Source organism: Podarcis gaigeae, assembly GCF_964106915.1.
Source record: "Podarcis gaigeae genome assembly, chromosome: 3".
In the NCBI taxonomy this organism is placed as follows: Eukaryota; Metazoa; Chordata; class Lepidosauria; order Squamata; family Lacertidae; genus Podarcis; species Podarcis gaigeae.
Window position 1 is genome coordinate 33704474 of NC_139680.1, and position 19844 is coordinate 33724317.

Genomic DNA, 19844 nt, shown 5'->3' on the forward strand with positions numbered 1-19844 from the left:
AGATCCCTCTAGTCCAGAAAGTGTTAGAATTTGAACAGAGCTTCTAATTTTTGGAGTAGTCTCCTGGTGATTCAGGGGGATTAAGGGTCTTAGTGCAATCTGGTAAATTTGTGGGGCCTCTTCTCTCAATAGGCAAACCCAGAGTTTGGAGTAGAGTTTATTTGCTGTGATGTGACCTAGAAGTAAAGCCAGCAAACTGGAGGGAGAGTCAGAGCGGTGTTTGAGAGCAACGTTTGATTTCTATTTGAATCCAAGGCTGTGGCAATGGGAGAAAAAAAAACCCTTTGGGGGCACTGATGCTGTGAACCCCTCCATCACAGGCTCAGGTTGTATATATGTGCAAATATACAATATATATCACATATATCCTAAAGACACCACAGTCTCTGCTGTGCCGCATTTCCAAAAGTAAACACAAACGCTGGGGAAGTGCTTGAAATCTCGCACCGATTGGAGGGGCGTGCAACAGTGTTTTGGGACTACAACTCCCACCATCCCTAGCTAACAGGACCCAGGGATGATGGGACTTGTAGTCCCAAAACAGCTGGAGGGCCAAGTTTGGCCATGCCTGATTTAGGTGCTTTTTTTGCAGTCCTCAAATGGGTTAACTGCAGGGCTTTTTTTCCAGAGGTAACTCACAAGAACTCAATTCTGGCACCTCTCAAGTGGGCACCATTGTCATTCTAAGAGAATGAGGGAGATGCTCATGGTGAGTTCCAACACTTCTTTTTCTAGAAAAATAGCATTAGCTTAGCTGTAACACATAGTTGTTGCAGAATGAAAGGATGGGGTGGCTGTTATGATGGTGGTGGTGGTGGTGGTGTATATATAGCACTTCATCAAAAGATCTCAGGGTGGTTCCCCATACATGTTATTTTATGAGTTTTTATTTATTACTGATACAGCTATTGCTACACCTTATACATTACAACCAATCAGCTGTTCTGTGCTGTTGAAATAAATTGGGAATGTGTTTAGTATACAAAAACTGTGTTTCGTAAGCAAGCGGTAGTGGGGGGAAGGGATTAGGATCTTAAAGTAGAGCTTCAATAAATCTTGTATGAACTGTCAGAGTTAAAAATGCATTTCACGTAAGACACTTCCAAAAGTCAAAGAGCAACCGTTCTTCAAGAAAGATTGGATTTATGATTAGCAAAAATGGTTGGCTTAGGAACTCTGATGTGCATTTTTACAGTGATTAGAATGCGGCTTCTAAGATGAAACTTGGGATTCTATCTTATGCTAGTTTTAAAGAATGAATTAATAAATAATAATAATTCAGGAATATTCCGTTCCTGCTGCAGAAGAGATATAAGGCTAAGCATCTCCTCTAATGCCATTATTTACTGGCTCATAATCTGAGACCTTCTTTGGAAGCAATAATTATTTGCCCTTATTATTTTGGTTGCATTCACTGCTTCACCTTTAGTAAGGGAATCTTAGAACAGGATACTCATAATATGTTGGAATCAATATTAATTATGAAAACGAAAGCTCTCTTAGCTGCTAATAGGCCTGCCTTATCTCAGCAAAACATGAGCTTCCACTTTTTAGAAAGTCTTACATACCTACAGTATTATGGGGGATTTGTATGTAAATGTGAATAGGCTACAATGCCCTCAGGTAATCCTCTAGTGAGCACTCTTTAATTAACTTTCCATGGAAATGTTGCCTCAAGGGATTCAAATGCTTGGAGACACAAATCTCACCCAATTGAGATAAATGTATTTGGCTAACCTTCAAATTTTCAAATGGTATATCAATTATAATGATAGCTGTTTGCCCAGTTAAATATTCTTATTGGAAAATGTTCAAATCTCGGCTAAAAAAAATGGAATCTCTGAGCTAGAGTTTATACCCCGCAATCTTCTAGAATGGTGTAATTTACCACAACCTAGCTAAGCTGATTTGATAAATGTAAACCTTTTGTCGTTGTAGGGCTCCTTACAAGTACGTCCTCCTACCTCTACCTTGCAATCAGAGAAGTTGGCTCAATTCCTGTTGCCTGAACAAGCTGGCTTGCTTCCAGAATGAACTACATGGATTCCTATTTGCGCACAAAGCCATGTTTGTCGCTCCTGCAAGGTTTGGTTTCAACCAAGAAAGTGCAATACCCATGTGCAAAGTGGCTTTCCATCACCAATGAACAACCACAGCCAAACACACCTGGGATTAGAAAGGGGGGGGGGGGTTCCAGTTCACTGTGTGTGAGAGGCTGTCTAGACCAGCAAAACTACTATTGGGCTATATATTTCAGACTGGTGCTCATTATTCGCACCACTACTCTTTTGGTCCTCCCCAATTTCACCATTCTTGAATTTTGGGTGCAGATGTGGGTCCAGTTTTAATGTTCTTTTGTGCTATTTTAAAATAATTGGCAGAAGCAATGGGTTTGGCTGTACTTCGTCCAGCCTTTAAACCCACTGATTCCTTCATGCACCAATATGAAAGGGAGATCCTCCCCTCAATCATATTTGGTAAAATAGTCTCCCCCCCACCCATCCCTAAATAGCATGGATAATTGGGAAGCATTCCCCGTCAGCCATAAAAAGCATCTATGAGGAGAGAGAACTGGGAGAAAAACAAAAAGCACATTGTCACTTCAGTTCTCCTCCCATGAGCACCACATCTGCTTTAAAATTCAGGTTCTACCACCTCATACTTTATATGAATTAGCTGCAGACCTAGGTTTAAAGCAGGGGTTGTTTCAGGATTCTAGGTGGGTGGTAGGGGGTTCTATGGCACAAGCTGAATCCACATTCCATCGAACACTGGTGGGCAGTAAGGAAATTCTACCATCAAGAAAGATGGTCAGAAAGGTTGACTACCCCTGGTTTAAAGAAATGGATAGATAGATTCTTTATTGTCATTACACAAGTGCAACATTGCACAAGTGCAACGAAAGTGGATGATAGATAGATAGATCCAATTTCGTTGCACTTGTGCAATGTTGCACTTGTGTAATGACAATAAAGAATCTATCTATCTAATTTCCTGGAAATCATATGGAATCGGCCTTGAGTTCCATGATGGAAAAAAGGCAGGATGTAAAATATATTTAAATAAATCCCTGCTACTGGATTATTGCTTGACAAGAGAGGCTCTGAACTCCTGCTCAAACCTGAGTCTCAGCATTTCTCATTTTAAAGTAATAATAAAGTACTGTTTGTATCTTCTACCTTGTCTGATGGGCATTTTCTTTCCCCCTGTACCTGCATCATCAGGGTAACATTATCTAGAGAAATAGGGCCTTGTTTTTACTTTTAATTATTCTTCAGCAGAATCCTATGCCTCTTTGCTATGGCAAGGGCCATTGAGCTCCATGGGACTTACTCCAGGTACATGTGCACAGGATTGCAGTCTTAATATAGCAAGATACAGAGAGGCCTGTGTGCTTGCTAAATCACAAATGGACATATACATACTTCAAAGCCACATGAAATGGATAGGTGTAATAAGCCATCTGCTCAGAAAAGGGCCAAAAGCCACAGAGAGAGGAGGAAGATGATGGAATGCAATGGAACGGAATTACAGAACAAGAGAAAATACTTAAGATATTCTCTTTTTGAGGCTATCAGAAATAACACTGGAGATCCATAGTGGAAATAAGTATTTCAAGAACCTTAGAGGGCATAAGTGATTTATAGGAGAGAAAAAACTTTCTTATCTACTTCAGGGGTAGTGTATTTGATACACACTTGTGCTCATTGAATCAAATAAATGAGAGGTGGCATTTCAAAACAGTTTTGGGTGATGAATGCTGTAAGTGGATTGCTGTGAAGACCCATAAAATGTCATCTTTTAGGCCTGCTAACTTGATTCATTCAATAATCTCAAAATAAAATATGAGGGAATCTTTATTTATGAACACTGAGATATGAGCACAAAACCCAAAATGAAATACAGCTGTGTGCAAATACTGTGCATATAGCTCTAAACTGGGGAAGTATACAATAGAGAAAAATATCAGGAAGGGTGGTGTGTTACCAGACTATATAGTGATTGTTCCATCTATTGCCTATGTACAGGTTTTGAAATCTTAAAATATTAGGCTTAAAACTGTCACCTCTCTGTTGCCTTTGAAACCCAGGCTAGTCTTTGGCTGAGCAGCTATAACATCATCCTGCAATCGAGTCAGGATATTGTGATGGCAGCTAGGTTTGCCATCCTGTGCACATTTATCAGAAAGCAAGTCCCTTTACCTGGGCCCACAATGTCTTATTGCTGGGGAAGAAGAGAAGAGTTTGGATTTGATATCCCACTTTACCACTACCCTAAGGAGTCACAAAGCGGCTAACAATCTCCTTTCCCTTCCTCCCCTACAACAAACACTCTGTGAGGTGAGTGGGGCTGAGAGACTTCAAAGAAGTGTGACTAGCCCAAGGTCACCCAGCAGCTGCATGTGGAGGAGCAGGGACGCGAACCCGGTTCCCCAGATTACGAGACTACTGCTCTTCACTACACCACACTAGCTCTCTGGGGAATGAGAATGGGTCAAGAATGAGAGATGCTTTTGCAGAATCCAGAGCTGAGATGCTGAAGGAAGAAGGGACAGAGAAGGCAAGAAGCTGAGAAGTGGAGAGATGGAGAGACGATGGGGTAGCAAATACATTTCCCCTGAGCTGGTTTGATCACACCGGGGGGAGAGCACTGCAGCAGGTGCCACAACTACAGCATCCAAAAGGAAAGCGAGGGGCAGGGGGCGGGACTTTGACATCACATGTGGCGCCGCTGAATTGTGAGACGCCACTGCCATGAGGGAAAAAGCATGGCAGAGAAACATGGGGATGAGGAAAGGAGATGTCCAAATGGAAGCTTCACATAATACCTAAAGAAGGAAGGAAGTGGTGTTTGTGAGAAGGAAGTAGAAAAGCGAGGCACTTCTTAAGACTGGGGAACGTGAAGCCAAAGCAGCAGGGAGAAGTTATAGAGACGGTAAGCGCCAGAATGGATTTTAAATCCTGATTTGATTTCAGCATCCTGAAACCAATTTTTAAAATACATTTATTGGACTAATGGTAGAATTAGGTAATACTACACTTTTGCTAGAATAGCTCATTTTGCCTCCGTTTATTTAAATGTATTCAAGGAATTGTATATCTTAAGGTTACCAGATATTTTTCAATGAATCCGGGGACACTTTTCAACTTCAATGGATTTTGTATGGGGACTGATTTGTAAATTTAGTGTAAGAGAGGAAATGTATTGTGTGCTAGTTACAGATAATATACAACTTGCTGTTAAGGAAGTTCACTTGCAAATGTTACTGTGAAAGTATAAATGACAACGTGCTTCTTTTTGATTGCTCAGGAGATGTCATACTAACAAATTAAATCTCTCTTAGTCTTCTGTGCCATTTGCCTAATAAGCTTGGCTTCCAGTTTAAGAATTGGTATAACAATAAGGACTGCAACATCTCCAGAAAGAAAATTATATGAAAATGAAAGCTGACATTTTAAAATGTTATAAAGTCTTGAGTAATGTTTAGCTGATTTATGAAGTCAGTTCAGCCATTACTACTAATAGTCATAGCATATTCTTATGGTAGGTTTTTACGTGTGAAAATTCCAGCCATTCCAAATGCCCCAAATAATGCAAATGAATCTGATATTCACTGCTGCTGAACGGATTCCCCAGGACCCTCTGAGAGGAGTAAAACACAGCTATGTTGTCTGCTTAAAGAACAAAGGTGTTTAGGAACAACACTTTCATTAACCAGATTCTAAGGGTTGCATTCAATGTATAGGGAAGCTGATTGTTCCATCACGCAAAGGATTTCTCTTTGCAGAAAAGAACAATTTCCTTTCCTCCTCCCCCTAAATATGTTTTGAGGGTTCAACAAACCTCCTAAAGCAGATTGAGGGATGGTACGTGGTGTTCATGGGGGAGGGAGGAGGAGATCCCCTTTACTAGCGCTAATCTTTGCGTTAGCAGAAAAAAATTGTTGAATACCACCCAGGATCCTGATCACAAAGGGGCTTACACTAAACTGGAAGCTGAGCTTATTGGACCAAGAGGGATTTAACTTATTAGCATGACTTCTCTAGAGCGATCTAAAAGACAAAGGCTGCATTCAGACAGCATTTCACTCCATTTTCCATACATTTCCTTAACCTGATAATTTCCCATGTTTTACGTAATCTTTCACATGATGTAAAAGTCACTTCTGGAAATGTAGCAGACTCTAGTGGAAGTTTAGTGCTCATTTCCATGTTAATTGCTTCCATTTGCAACTCTGTTAACCTGGAAAACTGCAGGAGTTTTGCACTGTAATTTCCCTGAAGGTTTCATGCCGTTGCTGCTCACTTGATGAAATTTGGGGCGGTCTCCTGGCATTTTTTTGGGTGGTGCATATCACGGGGGGAACAGAAGCACATATGTGGATAGAGAGTGGTGGTGTTGGCATGTCCAGTGACACCCACTGGGGTGAATAAAAGTTAGTGTGACATGGTGGGGTAGCAATTAAGAAAACCACACAGTGTCATAATACAACAGGAACTGCAGTGTAAAAGGGATGTCAGAAACCAGGAACGTAAATGCTAGCATTAAAAGGAGAATTAATGTCATAATCCCAACATCTGAATGAACCCAAAGATGCATGTTGCCATTAATGTTGTCACAGAAGCAAGATGACATTGCCACAAATACTTTCACAGGAGCAGGAACTTTCTCAGTACCAAGTTGTAGATTATCTGTAACTATGCACAATACAATCTGATCCCTTCCCTGGCACAAAACTCTGTAGATATAAGATGCCCTGCATATGTCTGAATAAAGAGGCAAAGTCAAACATTCTTGCTAAAGAATGTACCATCTTATTGTACAATTAGTCTACTTTTTTTAAACACACATGCTTTATTTTATTTTTTTAAAGGAGCACAAAAATCGCATTTACAAATAGAAGAAATAATGTAGCAAGGTTAATATACAAATAACTTATTCATTTACCCAGGTATTTTGGGTTATGTCCAATGAAATTGTACTATTCACGTTGGGATTTCTGCTTGCACAATAGAACTCCCCCCTCCTCTCTTCTTCCACACACATGTTGCAGGGTGTTGGGGGAAACCCAGAACAAATTTGGTGGGAGGGTTGGGGAACGAAGGAGAGGGAGTGGAATTTCCGTTGTACAAGAAGAAGAGCTTGCATGAACGGAACACTCTTGTTGAATACAACTCTGTACCTTGGGGTTTTTTTATCTATTGCTGTGATAATGATTGCTTTAATTGCTCTGTATTTTGCTTGGTTTCTATTTTAATTGTACTTTTGTAAGCCACCCTGGAATCTTGTTCTTATGAGGGGTGTTTAATGACAAACAAACATATCCTGCCATGCTGTTATCATATCAGAAAAAAATTGCACCTGCCAAAATTCTCCTTTCTGCACAACTCTAGAAGCCCATGTTTCATTCTAAATCTGGCAATCCTAGTTAATTCTAGAAGCAATTTTGTTGTGGATTGAAATGAAAGTTACTTTGGACTTCAGATGAACAAAGCAGTGAGTGAAAGATTCCTGTTGTCTCAGTAAAGGCTTTAAACCTCTTAAGAAATGAAGACATGCAGCATAACAATCTAGTAGATGGCAGGGAAATAATAACAGGATAGAAATAGAATAACTAGGGAGAAAATCCCTTCAACTCAATAACTGATTGTAAATTCAATCTCAATGGATGGCTGCTGTCTTGAGTCTTCCAATAAAACTGAATTATTAAATCAACATGATTCAGTTTTGCTGAGAATATTACTGCAAGCATTATACAGCAAGCTATTACATAGTTTTTAATATGTGATTTTGAGAACTACTGGAGAGAGAGCATTCCATATGAGCAGGAACCTGAGGCTAGAAGTTAATGGAATAAACAGGTAGCAATATGCCATTGATATTGGGGGACCAGCCACACAATCATTCAAGGGAATGATTGTGCAGACAGCTTGCCAGGCTTGAAATCCCTATTCCTATTTCAACATACAATCTTGGGTTCCTTTGTTTCTTCCAGCGCAATCAGTATGTTGTGAACCGCCCTGTGATCTTCAGATAAAGGGTGGTATTATTATTATTATTATTATTATTATTATTATTATTATTACTTGGCTTTGGCCTTCCTTCCTTCCTTCAGCTCCTCACCCCCTTCTCTTTTATTGTGTCATAAAATCAGTAGCAGTTTTTTTTAAGGTGTTTTATGCTCTGATGAGTAGGCAGTCACTGTGGCAAAATATGCTGAACAGCTGATGTCAGGATTCAGTTCCTGCAGCTGCTTCTGCAATTATCTCTTCAGCCACCCTAGCATCTGATCTGAGCTAGGTTTCAGAGCATTTGGTGGGAGTTGCAGTTGTGGGCTAGACCCCAAAGCTTCTCTGCTTTAAGACCTTTTGGAACACAGTGTGTGGAGCAGCATTTACCATGTTTTGGGACTGCTGACTCCTCTAGGCAGCTATGCCTCACCGCCTCACCTTGGTTTGCCTTGTAAGCAAGCTATGTCCTGGTTTTGTGGTTATTTCTTAACTTTGCAGTTGATTCTCAGCTAGCTTTAGGGCAGAGTTTTCCAAAACCAACATGATGACTCAAAACACATGGAGGGCTAACTTTTTAGATCTTACACAACAGAGGTGGTTTCACAGTTCAAAGCGAAAAAGAGGCATAGCTGACAAAATGACCTGTGACCTTATTATTCTTGTGCACACTTTACATCTTCTGCCTTTATTTCCATAAAAGAGGGGAATGCAATACACAAAAGCAATTATTCAACCCATCCTTTTCAGGAGCCTAGAAAGCCTTTGGCTTTTGGATTCATCCTTGAGTGGTGAACTCACAGGTTCAGCCTCTCTACCTCCTTCAACTCTGACTTGACTCATCAACTCATGACTTTTGCTTGCCTTGCTTTGCTCCAGACCCAGAGTCCTGGTTCAGAGTTTTTATTCCATGTGCCACCTTGAGCCTTTGTCTTAGAACTGATTCTCATTGTATTATTGATCCTGATCTTATTTGTGATCTTTGAGTGTTTTCCTGTACTAGAAATTGAGCCCTGGGCATGATGCTGTGTATCTGCCATGGTTTAGGTCCATAGTTTGGAACACATATTGATTAGGCACAGTATCTATGTACTTCATGTTAAATCATTATTGCTCTTAGTTTTTCCTTGAGGCTAGACTGGTGCCATCCAGTCTAGAGAAGAAATATTAGATGGGATGGGATTGTGAGTCGGGGGCACAGGGAAGGAGAGGAACACTTGAGAAAGAGAACTTCCCTCCACTTTCATTTTGGGGAGGATTCTGCTGTTCAATCTTCACCTTCATTACACTACTCACTGGGTAACAGTCTGTATACCTAGTAAATTTAACATTCCTTGAGGATCTTTTATGGTGTTTTTAGACACCATACATTGAGATGTGGTTTTAGCAGTAGCTCCTGGCAGTGTTAGGGATTAGAACAGATATTAAAGGAAATCTATAAGTAGCTTATCTATAAATTAGTTTGTTGGTGCTTACCTCTGTGTTTGTGTGGTATAGCTATTATCATAGGCCTCATAAATTGGTTCGTCGTATTCACCCCCATATCCATCATCATATCCCTATAATAAAACACAAATTTGTAATTTAGAAAGTCAGTAAGTTATAAATAGTATTAGCCTGAAACAGAATTTTTAGAATATTATATACCTAACAGGCAGCACATTACACACACACACACACTTGCAAGAAACCTGAAAGTGTGTGTGTGGTATATATGCATGAATATATATATATGAATGAATAATTTCAGCCCTGTTTTTATTTATCACCATAATGAAGTTTGCACTGTAAGAAAAAGGTGCTAATGAAACTCATTGTTTTCTTTGGAATTCAATATACAAATGCTTTTCTAAATATCTGCTAGTGAATAATAGCCACAGAAATGAACAAATGATTGCAAGACTATATTGATCTCCTTACCCCATTAAGAAGGTCATTATGGAGCATAAAACATACCATTCAGTTCTTTTTCAGAAAATGTGGTTTAACTTTAAGGAGAAAGCCACAGATAATAATTATAAATAACCGTTGTAATGAATGCCTTTTAACTTCCTTGAGCATTCATTCATTCATTTATTCATCCATCCATCCCTGCTTCGATCTCCTCTGCCACAGCAACTAGCAGTGTGCATGGAAACACAGTGAAGGCATGATAAAATGACCCTTTCAAAGCAGCTATTCACCAGCCAGGTGAGATCAGATAAAGGAGCTGCTTTAGCAGCAAATTACTGAACACGATTTGTACTTTCAGGGTTCAGCTCTGCCTAGACCTAGGGTTTTCCTCGAAAAGGAGTAGGGGGGAGCAGGACCCTCCAGCAGATCTCTGCACAGGAGCAGCTGGTGGGGAGAAGTGGTAGCATGCACCTGGCCTCCCAGCAGCAGCAGCAGCAGCAGCATTGCTACCACTTACCAGAAGGGAGAGGCAATGGGGAGGTTGGTGCTGTGTAGCTACGTCAGCAGGAGCAAGGGGTTGGCTCCACCAGTGCACCTACACAGCACTGGCCTGCCTGCCATCTCACCCCTCTCAGTAAGAGGTAGCAGCAGCAGGGCTGGGAGATGAGCTGTGAGCTGCTGCCCCTCTCCACTGGGCATTCCTGGCTCCAGCCATCCTCATCCCGGAACTGGCAGCTTCTATCCGAGTTGCTTGTCTCTTGAGCTTCCTGTCACCAGGGTCACAACAGCAGAGGGCATGGCAAGACGGATGGGAGTTTCAAGGTTGCCAGCAAAGAGCCCAGCTAGCTGCATGTAAGGCTGCCCAGGAGGGGAGAAAATCCTGAATTAACAGCCTGGCTGATAGCCCAGAATAGGTGAACCTTCAGCTCCTATATAAGCTCTCAGTCTGAGTTGTTTCAACAACTTCCTTAGAGTTCCAAGTTTCACACTCCAGTGCAAAAATGGGAAAAATACCTAGATGTCAATGAAATGAGCACCAAATTTCAGAAGAGAATTCTGGTTGGGGGGGGTGAGCTATCTACCGGTATTTGGATTGGTTCCAGAATTATCCCAGAAAAAATATATTTAAAAAATCATTAAAATGTCCTGAGCTAGTGTGAGGGGTTTGCCTTGAGCCATTTGGGATTGTTCACATGTGGAAATGAGACTTGGAGAAAAAAACACAGAAGAGAGACTTCGTGAACCGCCCATTAGATAGAATGCAATTAAACACAGAGAGACTTTAATTTTTAACCATTGACTTTTTGAGTACTATTGTACAAGGATGAAATGTGCGGCATTTGAGAATACAAGATCATTTAGTGATATTTTGCAGAAAGCACTGGAAGAGAAGCACATTAAAAAGGTCAGGAAAATTAAACGCTTATTTCTAACAGCTCTGGAATGGTAAAATAACTTCCTATTAACTTTCCTATTGCAAGTGTCTCCTTCTGCAAGTTGCTATGCTTTCATATGAGCATCATAGATGAGGTGCAGAAACACGTTCAATGTGGGAAAGCACTGAGAGTTCATGACAAAAAAAGTTTCTTGAAATTAAAGCCTGTATATTATTACTATATTACGACTACTAACTTTGCACTTCTATGCTAACAGATGCCAGCATTGCAAAATATAGCAACTGGCAAATGGGCATCACACAAAAATGGGTTTCTTCCCCAGACTCTGCATTCCCCTCGACTTGCCTTCCTATTTTAACATTAAGAAATTCTAAAACAAATTTCAGAATTTAGATATATTGCATATTTTTTGACCCTGAAAGCACTTATTGCGAAACTGGTTTCACTCCCAAAAATGAAACCTCAATGCAGATTGATTCTGCATTACTCCATAGTGTGTCAATTTGAAAACAGATTAAAGTAGATGTTGTCGGCAGTGGTACACCAAGATTGCAAGCACAATTTCCTCCTTCATTCACCTGGGGAGGGAGGAGGCGGCAAGGGCAGCCTAACCAAGGGGAGGGTTATCAAATGTGTATCAAGTCACCACACACACCCGTGTGAATGTCAGGATCTAGATTTAATCTAAATTGAAAGCAGCATGTTGAGGATGAGCATATATGATTCCAGATTGAGAGGGCAGGGGGGAAAGTGCTATGAACGGGTTAGTATGCAGCCAAGATTTAGCCAAGATTTTGCACAATGTCTGATCAATACATGCCACTGCTCATACATATCAACAATATGAACTGGGAGGGGGAAAAAAGATGTGAACAAATGGAAAGAACTAAAACCTACAGCAAACTGTGTGTGCACAGCCAGTAGAACAAAATGCAGAAGTTAAAAACAGAATGGCAAACTATTAGCCCACAGTGTTACTCTGTGATTGAGAGCAAGTCATTCAGAAGCCCCAAATCCAAGGAGAAATCAAATGGGAACAGGGGGACGGGGATCAACTTTTCTAAAAGCAGCTATATAATGCATAATTTTTTGGTTTGGCTTATGCTGGGATGGCAAGAAAAACAACGTAACCTTCACACCATCCTAAAGGATATATACTCTTGCACAAAACCACCTTCATTTGAGTGTCCACTGTAATGGACTTGCATGAAGCTTTATTCACGTGATGTACAAAGGCTATGGACATCTATAGCATTTCCATTTATGTTTCAGTCTTTCTAAACTGTACCATCTCAATATGCTATTTTCCAAACTTTAATGTATGCTATAAATATGCCTTGATTTCCACTCAAGCCCCATGTAAATGAAAGGTGATTGCATATGAACAGTGTTTATTATACTTGAGACTTTTTAAAAGTGTGTTTTCCTAACTAATGAGAGTCTACAGATTTCAAAGTGAAACTCCGCTGCTGCCATGCATCATTTATGTGATTCCCCCCAACTCATTTTTAACTGACTAATAATCTCTCTGGCTAAACCTGTAGCTTTGAATGCTGGCAGAACTTGTTCCATTTATTCAGTGATGGTATTATTTTCCTTTGGGAATTGTGCATGAACTCTAGTGACTATGCAGAGTAAATCAAGAATGCTTACTCCCTTCAGGCCAACCTGAACTCTGCAAGTTACTATCAATAAATTGTGGAGCAAGTAATAAGAAATAAAGATTATGAACCTGTAAGGTTGATATTTTAACATTTCCTCACTTACACAGGCAACTAAAAATTAGAGGCTGTGGCTAGAAGCTGCTGTCCAGTCAGAATCAAGCCAGAATCCCATATCTTTTACCTCCTCAACTCAAAATAATCTGTCTGTCTTACTGCATTTGTAATACTGACCAGTACAGATGTAACACTGCCTCTCCTTTTCAGTTTAAGAGCTGACATTGGCTATATAAACACCAGGGTCCCGTCCCCCAGCCAGAATTCACCAGAAGTCGGTTCCAGCACCTCTCAGATGGGCACCATTGCCATTATAAGAGAACAAGGGAGGCGTTCACAGTGAGTTCTAGCACCTCATTTTCTATAAAAATAGCACCGCACTATAACTTTAAAGCACATTTGAAGCACATCCTTTTCCTCAAAGGATTCTGAGAAGTGTAGTTTACAGTGTTACAATTCCCAGCAACCCTTAAGTACAGTGGCCAGAATTCTTTGAGGAGGGGAATGTGATTCATATATGTTTTAAATTACTGGTTATTAAGCAGTGTGCCATGGCACCCTGGGGTGCTTTGAATGATGGTCAGGGGTGCCACGAGCAACATTGGCCTCTGTCCCTCCCTACCTCAACTGAAGCCCTCTCGTGTCTCTGCCTCCCAAAGGCTTGCACAGCTGTTTATTGCAGCAACCCTGGCTATAAGCTCCACAGACGAATGGTGCCTCAGTTTTACAGCACCTCTCTTTGTGCAGGGGGAGGAGATCAGAGACCTGGGGCAGTGGCTGCCCAGAGGACTCTCAAGGAGAGGGGAGAGGAGAGGAAGCTGAGGGAACACTTCACAAGGGACGGTGTTCGAAAAAGGGTGAGAGGTTGCCAGCTCTGCAGGCAGGGGAGGGGGGGACATAACTGGGCTCCTGAGCCCTACGGGGTGCCGCAGAAAGCATCTAGTTGGTCAAGGGAGCCTTAGACTCAAAAAGCTTGAAAACCTCTGCTTGAAAGGAATAGCATGCACACCACTGCACTTGCGAACCCACAGCCCTGTGATTAAGAGTCTCATGCTCTACCTACTAAGCTGTTCTGTTTGCCGATGCTACTGTGTTGCTATTGTCTGTGGTGCAACAACAGATGAGAAACCCCACAACATATTTGGCATGAAAAGTTACGGGATTCCAGCCGGAAGTTAGAGGATATGCACTAATTGGAAAGGAAGCAATGTGCGACTGTCCCAAAACCTTTGCTGATGCAAATAGTATTGAAAGTAGGATTGCATATGGCTTCTCCAACAGCATCATGAGTGCAAATAATCATGAATAAGCAATAAAGAGGACTCCTGAAGGGGACACTACAATGTCCCCACCCCATCTTCCATGCGATGCCAATGAACCAGTAGCCACAAGGAGGTTGCTTGACATCGCTTTCAATAGAGGCTGCTGCACACAGTAGAGTGTTTATGGCAAAACAGCAGCTCACCACAAAACCTGTCAACTCGAACTGCAGTTAATTTGTCAATGTAACATGTTCTGTGATTGCTCCAGCACAGTAAGGGCCAATTCCAAAGTAACACAGATTTATATTTTGAAAGCTATTACATGAGAAACTACCCACGGAGCTGTACAGGAGCGTAATTCCTCTGAATGGAATCATTAGCAGAAGCTTTGATTTCTGTCTGTTGTTGCAGAAAAGTTGAATGAATAACAATTTCCCATGTAATCGCTTAGAAATCAGATCACTGGTTTTGTTGAATTGGAATATAATTGCTGAGTAACAAATGTGACTTTCTATATGCAAAAATAATAGTAAAACATTATTACAAAAAAAAAAAAAAAAATCAAATCCCTTAATGCAAAGGTGGTTAACCTGTGGTGTTTCAGCTGTTGATGGACAGCAATTCTCTGCTGCAGCCTGTGTAGCCAATGGTTAAGGATGATGGGGGCTATAGTCCAACAGCATCTGGAGGGCCATATAAGTTAGCCATCCCTGCCCTAATGCAAAACTTAGCTTTTCCTCAATAATTTCCTATTTAGTATTTTATTGTTCTTTGATGAATACCATCTCTTCTTGGTTTTATTACTGTAGTTTTTTGATTTTTTAAGCTATTCTCCATTCTGTCACACAGCTTTAGATCTTTAGCATCTCTCCAATATAATTCTCCATGAGGAATTCAGTTTGCTTTTTGGTGCAACGTCTTTGTACGTATGGAATTCTCCTTTTACTCACTGGTGTGTCACCAACTCTGTTGTGTATATAAGAGGGTTCCTACTTCTCAGGCATCTTTGTATACCAGGTGTAGCCAATATGGTGACCTCCAGATGGTGCAGGACTACAACTCCCACCATTCTTGACCACTGGCCATGCTGGCTGGGGCTGACATGCCATTGACGGATTGGGCACAGAAGAATGGTGGGAGGAACCAACTCTACCACCAAGAGGCTCAGAGCCTGGGGCACATTGGTGGGACAATGATGTGTAGTCAGAGGGAGAAGACTGGCAGGAGGTAATCACATGCTGAAGAGGCAACAGGGCTAAGTGAGTTGGGAGAATTGGTGGCAGAGAGAAGACCAGCAGCAGAAGCAGAACTGAAGCAGGTGAATGGGCGGAGGAAGACCAAGAGGCAGAGATGAGTCAGGCTGGTGAAGAGTCACAGGTGTCTCCCCCTCGTGCTGTTACAAGCTTCCTCTCAACCTTCTTTCACAGAACAAGATGAGAACTGAAATGGGCAAAACAGTGGAAGGCTGCACACGGGCGCAGTCTTCAACTGCCTGGAAAAAGCCCTGGAGAAGAAGGGACTTGGATGGTTGTGGGGAGACAGAAACGTTCAACTGATTCATGGGTTAAGACCTGCTGGGGATGAGCTGCTGTGTTCATTAGGCATGGCACTCAGCCAAATCTGTGAAGCTCCTGTTTTTGCTAATAAAGAGTTAACTTCAACTTTGAACGGTGAGATTTACTGCCCGCTCGCTCTTTGACATGATGTGAGTTGTGGTCTAGCAACAACTGGAGGGCACCATGTTGGCTATCCCTGTTTTACACGATGTGTCCAACTCAGCCAAAGCTAAGCACATTTTGGGAGGGCTGCACTGAATATTCAGTAAATGTTATATTTGCTTTGAAATTAGCTTATTCAGTGCATCTGAAGTAATTACTGGAAAAAATATCTCAGTGAACATTTCCATTCTTCTAGTGCTGTCTGGCAGGTTTTTGTTCTATCCAGCTACTGTTGTTTCACAGATCTTGTTCTCAGAAGATCTGCTGCAGCTTGCTTATCACACCTTTCTCCTTCTTTGCATAGGCATCCATGACATCATTATGTCAGCCACAACAGTGTGATATCAAAATCACATGGTACTACTGTAACCAATTCATTCAATAAGAACAAATGAAGCTAAGAAGTGGATCATGTTCAATACAAGTGTAGAACATTTCTTTAAAAACTGCAGGTGCTATTCATGAAAATGGATCCAAAACAAGGATACAAGTAATTCTGGCTAAGCCCTAAGTCAAGCAAGTTAAGCATGTGCTTAACACTCTTCCCTTAACTCACTGGAACATAAAAAAAGGGTTTGATTGCATTATGTTAAATATTTTCCCAGTATTTACCCAGCTGCTTATCAGGATCCTCAGACATTGTACATTTAAGAATGCAGACCTGTTGTGCATTTAATCACTTGAAAAGTAATTCCCGTTTTTGACAGATGATCCCCAACCTCCCAGTCTTGTGAACCATATTATTCAGCCTTACTGGCATTATCTTAGCTCTCTTCTTATATGGGATTTCATTCTGAGATAGTGTCATTCCATCTCTAATATTTCTAAGCCTTTTAGCAACCTTTTCCACGTACACCCTGCAAGTGCCCTTTTATAGAGTGGCTGCCCTTTTAAAAGTCAGATATTCCTTCTTTTCCTGTCCTATTCTGCTACTAAGATTTAAAATTCCAGCTCCTTTATGATCAGTATTTCTTAGCATCTCAGCACTTTTCCTTGAAGTTAATTTCACTAAAATTAAGGATTGCCTCTCCTTTTATGGATCCCAGAAATAAATGTCCCAGAAAGCCATCATGATATCTAGACATTTCTTCTCTGTTCCATAATCTGTTACATACTTCACAAAACCATTGTAAGACAAATGCAGGCAACCCACTATTACTTTGTGTATTTGCCATCAGACAGACATTGGTCAGGCAGCTCGCAATATATATTTCATCTTACTCATAAAGATCTTAATAAAGCTGTGTTCGATCGAACATATTTGTGACAATAATAGGATAGTTCTGGACTGTGCTGTGAATTTTATAAACTATACCTGCTACATATTTACATGTGATGTCAACATGGCAATGAAAGTTGCACAAGTATACCAAACCTCTTATATCTATGTGTCTAGGGTTTCTTGTAAATAGGAACTTATTTGATCTGACCCACCAGCCAAAACAGGTTCCTCATGCCTGGCCTACAAGGAGAGGAAAATGTCCCCAGCAGGTCCTACATACATGGAGGCTGAAGCCAGATTTCTCAGCTACAGGCAACAGACCTTGGAAACATTTGAGTCTTCAGGGAGTGCCCCTGAGATAATTTGTGAGTTAGGATGATAGCAACTGGGTAATGCAATTGGTTAAACAAGCACTGATGACTACATAGTTTGCTACTCAATGTGCAAAGTATTTCTTTTATACTGAAAACAAGTTTTCAGTAAATGTGTTTAGTTCAACGTTAAAATAAATATCCTGGTCTGACTTCTCTCATACCTATACAGTGGTACCTTGGGTTACATACGCTTCAGGTTACAGACTCCGCTAACCCAGAAATAGTACCTTGGGTTAAGAACTTTGCTTCAGGATGAGAACAGAAATCGTGCTCCGGCGGCGTGGCAGCAGCAGGAGGCCCCATTAGCTAAAGTGGTGCTTCAGGTTAAGAACAGTTTCAGGTTAAGAACGGACCTCCCTAACGAATTAAGTACTTAACCGGAGGTACCACTGTAGTCTAACTCAGCTATTGTGTGTTCTAAGAGGAATAAGAGACACTACCAGAAAGGGTTGGTGGCAGTGGAAGATACAGGGTAGACAATGTGATACACTCTGGATAGACAGGTATAATGGGAAGTGTAGTACAACATCTGGATGGCACCATGCTGGCTATTCTGGAAAAAGAGCCTAGGAGACCAGGGTTCAAATTCCCACTCAATCATGAAGCTCATTGGGTGTCATCAGGTCAGTGTCACCATCTTTCAGTCTGACCTACTTCACATGGTTTCTGTGAGAATAAAATAAAGGATCTTTCAAACCATGCACACTACTTTATAGGGAAAAAATTGGGGATATAATTGCAGTGAATGCAATACATAAATAAAAAAGGTAATTTTGGTATGGTGCAATCTCCCACAAATAGGTAGTTGCGGGAATGATCCTACATGTAAGGGGTAGTGGAAAGAAAGCAAATCTTCCCTATTTGGTGGATAAATCAATAAGATGAATAGATCTTTGATAGTCAGTGTCAGGAAGGTAGGGTTTTTCATAGGAGGTGGAATGATCTTTCACATTTGGTAGCAACTGGTGAGATTTAAAGACCTAAGAGTCACAAAGTGAAGGCAGAACAATAGAACTGGAAAAGGGAATCTACCACCTCAGCATAACAACCAAATGCACAAATAATGTCAAATAAATGAACATATAACAACACTTGATCCTTAAGATATGATGCCAGAGTGGTGGGATGTTACGAAGGTTCAAAACCTGCACATTTACAGGTGAGGTTAGGCGCATTGAGTAATAAAATCATTCACAGGATAAAAGAATAAATGTAAGGTAAAGGTAAAGGACCCCTGGAGGGTTAGGTCCAGTCAAAGGAGGCTATGGGGTGCGGGTCTCATCTCGCTTTTCAGGCCGAGGGAGCCAGCATCTGTCCACAGACAGCTTTCTGGGTCATGGGGCCAGCATGACTAAATTGCTACTGGTGCACAGAGGGCCATGACAAGTGCCAAAGCACATGGAAACACCATTTACCTTCCTGCCACAGGGTACCTATTTATCTACTTGAACTGGTGTGCTTTTGAACTATTAGGTTAGCAGAAGCAGGGACAGAGCAATGGGACTCACCCCATCACACAGATTCGAACTGCTGACCTTTTGATCAGCAAGCCCAAGAGACTGAGTGGTTTAGACCACAGCGCCACTCGCATCCCTGAATAAATGTAGCACCACTGGTGCTACCAGTGGGATAAAATAATAGCTTCATCATGGCCAACCTTCCTGTAAGGGGCTTAGGATAGTACATATGGTTCTTCTCCACTTCCTACTTTATCTTCACAACAACCCTTTGGAGTAGCTGAGGCTGAGAAAAGGTCTGGCCCACGGTCACCTAGTAAGCTACATAAAGGTAAAGGGACCCCTGACCATTAGGTCCAGTCATGACCGACTCTGGGGTTGCAGTGCTCATCTTGCTTTATTGGCTGAGGGAGCTGGCATACAGCTTCCAGGTCATGTGGCCAGCATGACTAAGCCGCTTCTGGCGAACCAGAGCAGCGCATGGAAATGCCGTTTACCTTCCCGCCGGAGTGGTACCTATTTATCTACTTGCACTTTGACGTGCTTTCGAACTGCTAGGTTGGCAGGAGCAGGGACCGAGCAACGAGAGCTCACCCCTTTGCGGGGATTCGAACCACCGACCTTCTGATCACCAAGTCCTAGGCTCTGTGGTTTAACCCACAGTGCCACCCACGTCCCTAGTAAGCTACATAACTGGATGCAAAAGCAGAGAGCTAACAAGGCCGACCACATTCTTTGCAGTCCAATTAAATGCACTTTAAAAATGTCTACTGTCCTATCTGTACTTCGGAAGA

General features: G+C 41.4%; 1 protein-coding gene and 1 long non-coding RNA gene across 13 annotated transcripts in view; one reads left to right on the forward strand and one right to left on the reverse strand.

The window, feature by feature from the left end:
- The window catches only part of LOC310840713, a 249855-nt gene extending 247014 nt beyond the window's left edge, over positions 1 to 2841 (forward strand). Inside the window, exon 13 of the long non-coding RNA XR_014562030.1 lies at positions 1939 to 2841. This is a non-coding gene — a long non-coding RNA (uncharacterized lncRNA). The remainder of the gene's footprint in view (positions 1 to 1938) is intronic.
- Positions 1 to 19844, reverse strand: part of KHDRBS2 (KH RNA binding domain containing, signal transduction associated 2) — a 330858-nt gene that overhangs the window by 36285 nt on the left and 274729 nt on the right. For all 12 annotated transcript variants that reach the window (XM_083730715.1, XM_083730719.1, XM_083730720.1 and 9 more), the window contains one exon: positions 9486 to 9568. In XM_083730715.1, coding sequence (XP_083586841.1) covers positions 9486 to 9568 — 83 coding nt within the window. The remainder of the gene's footprint in view (positions 1 to 9485; positions 9569 to 19844) is intronic.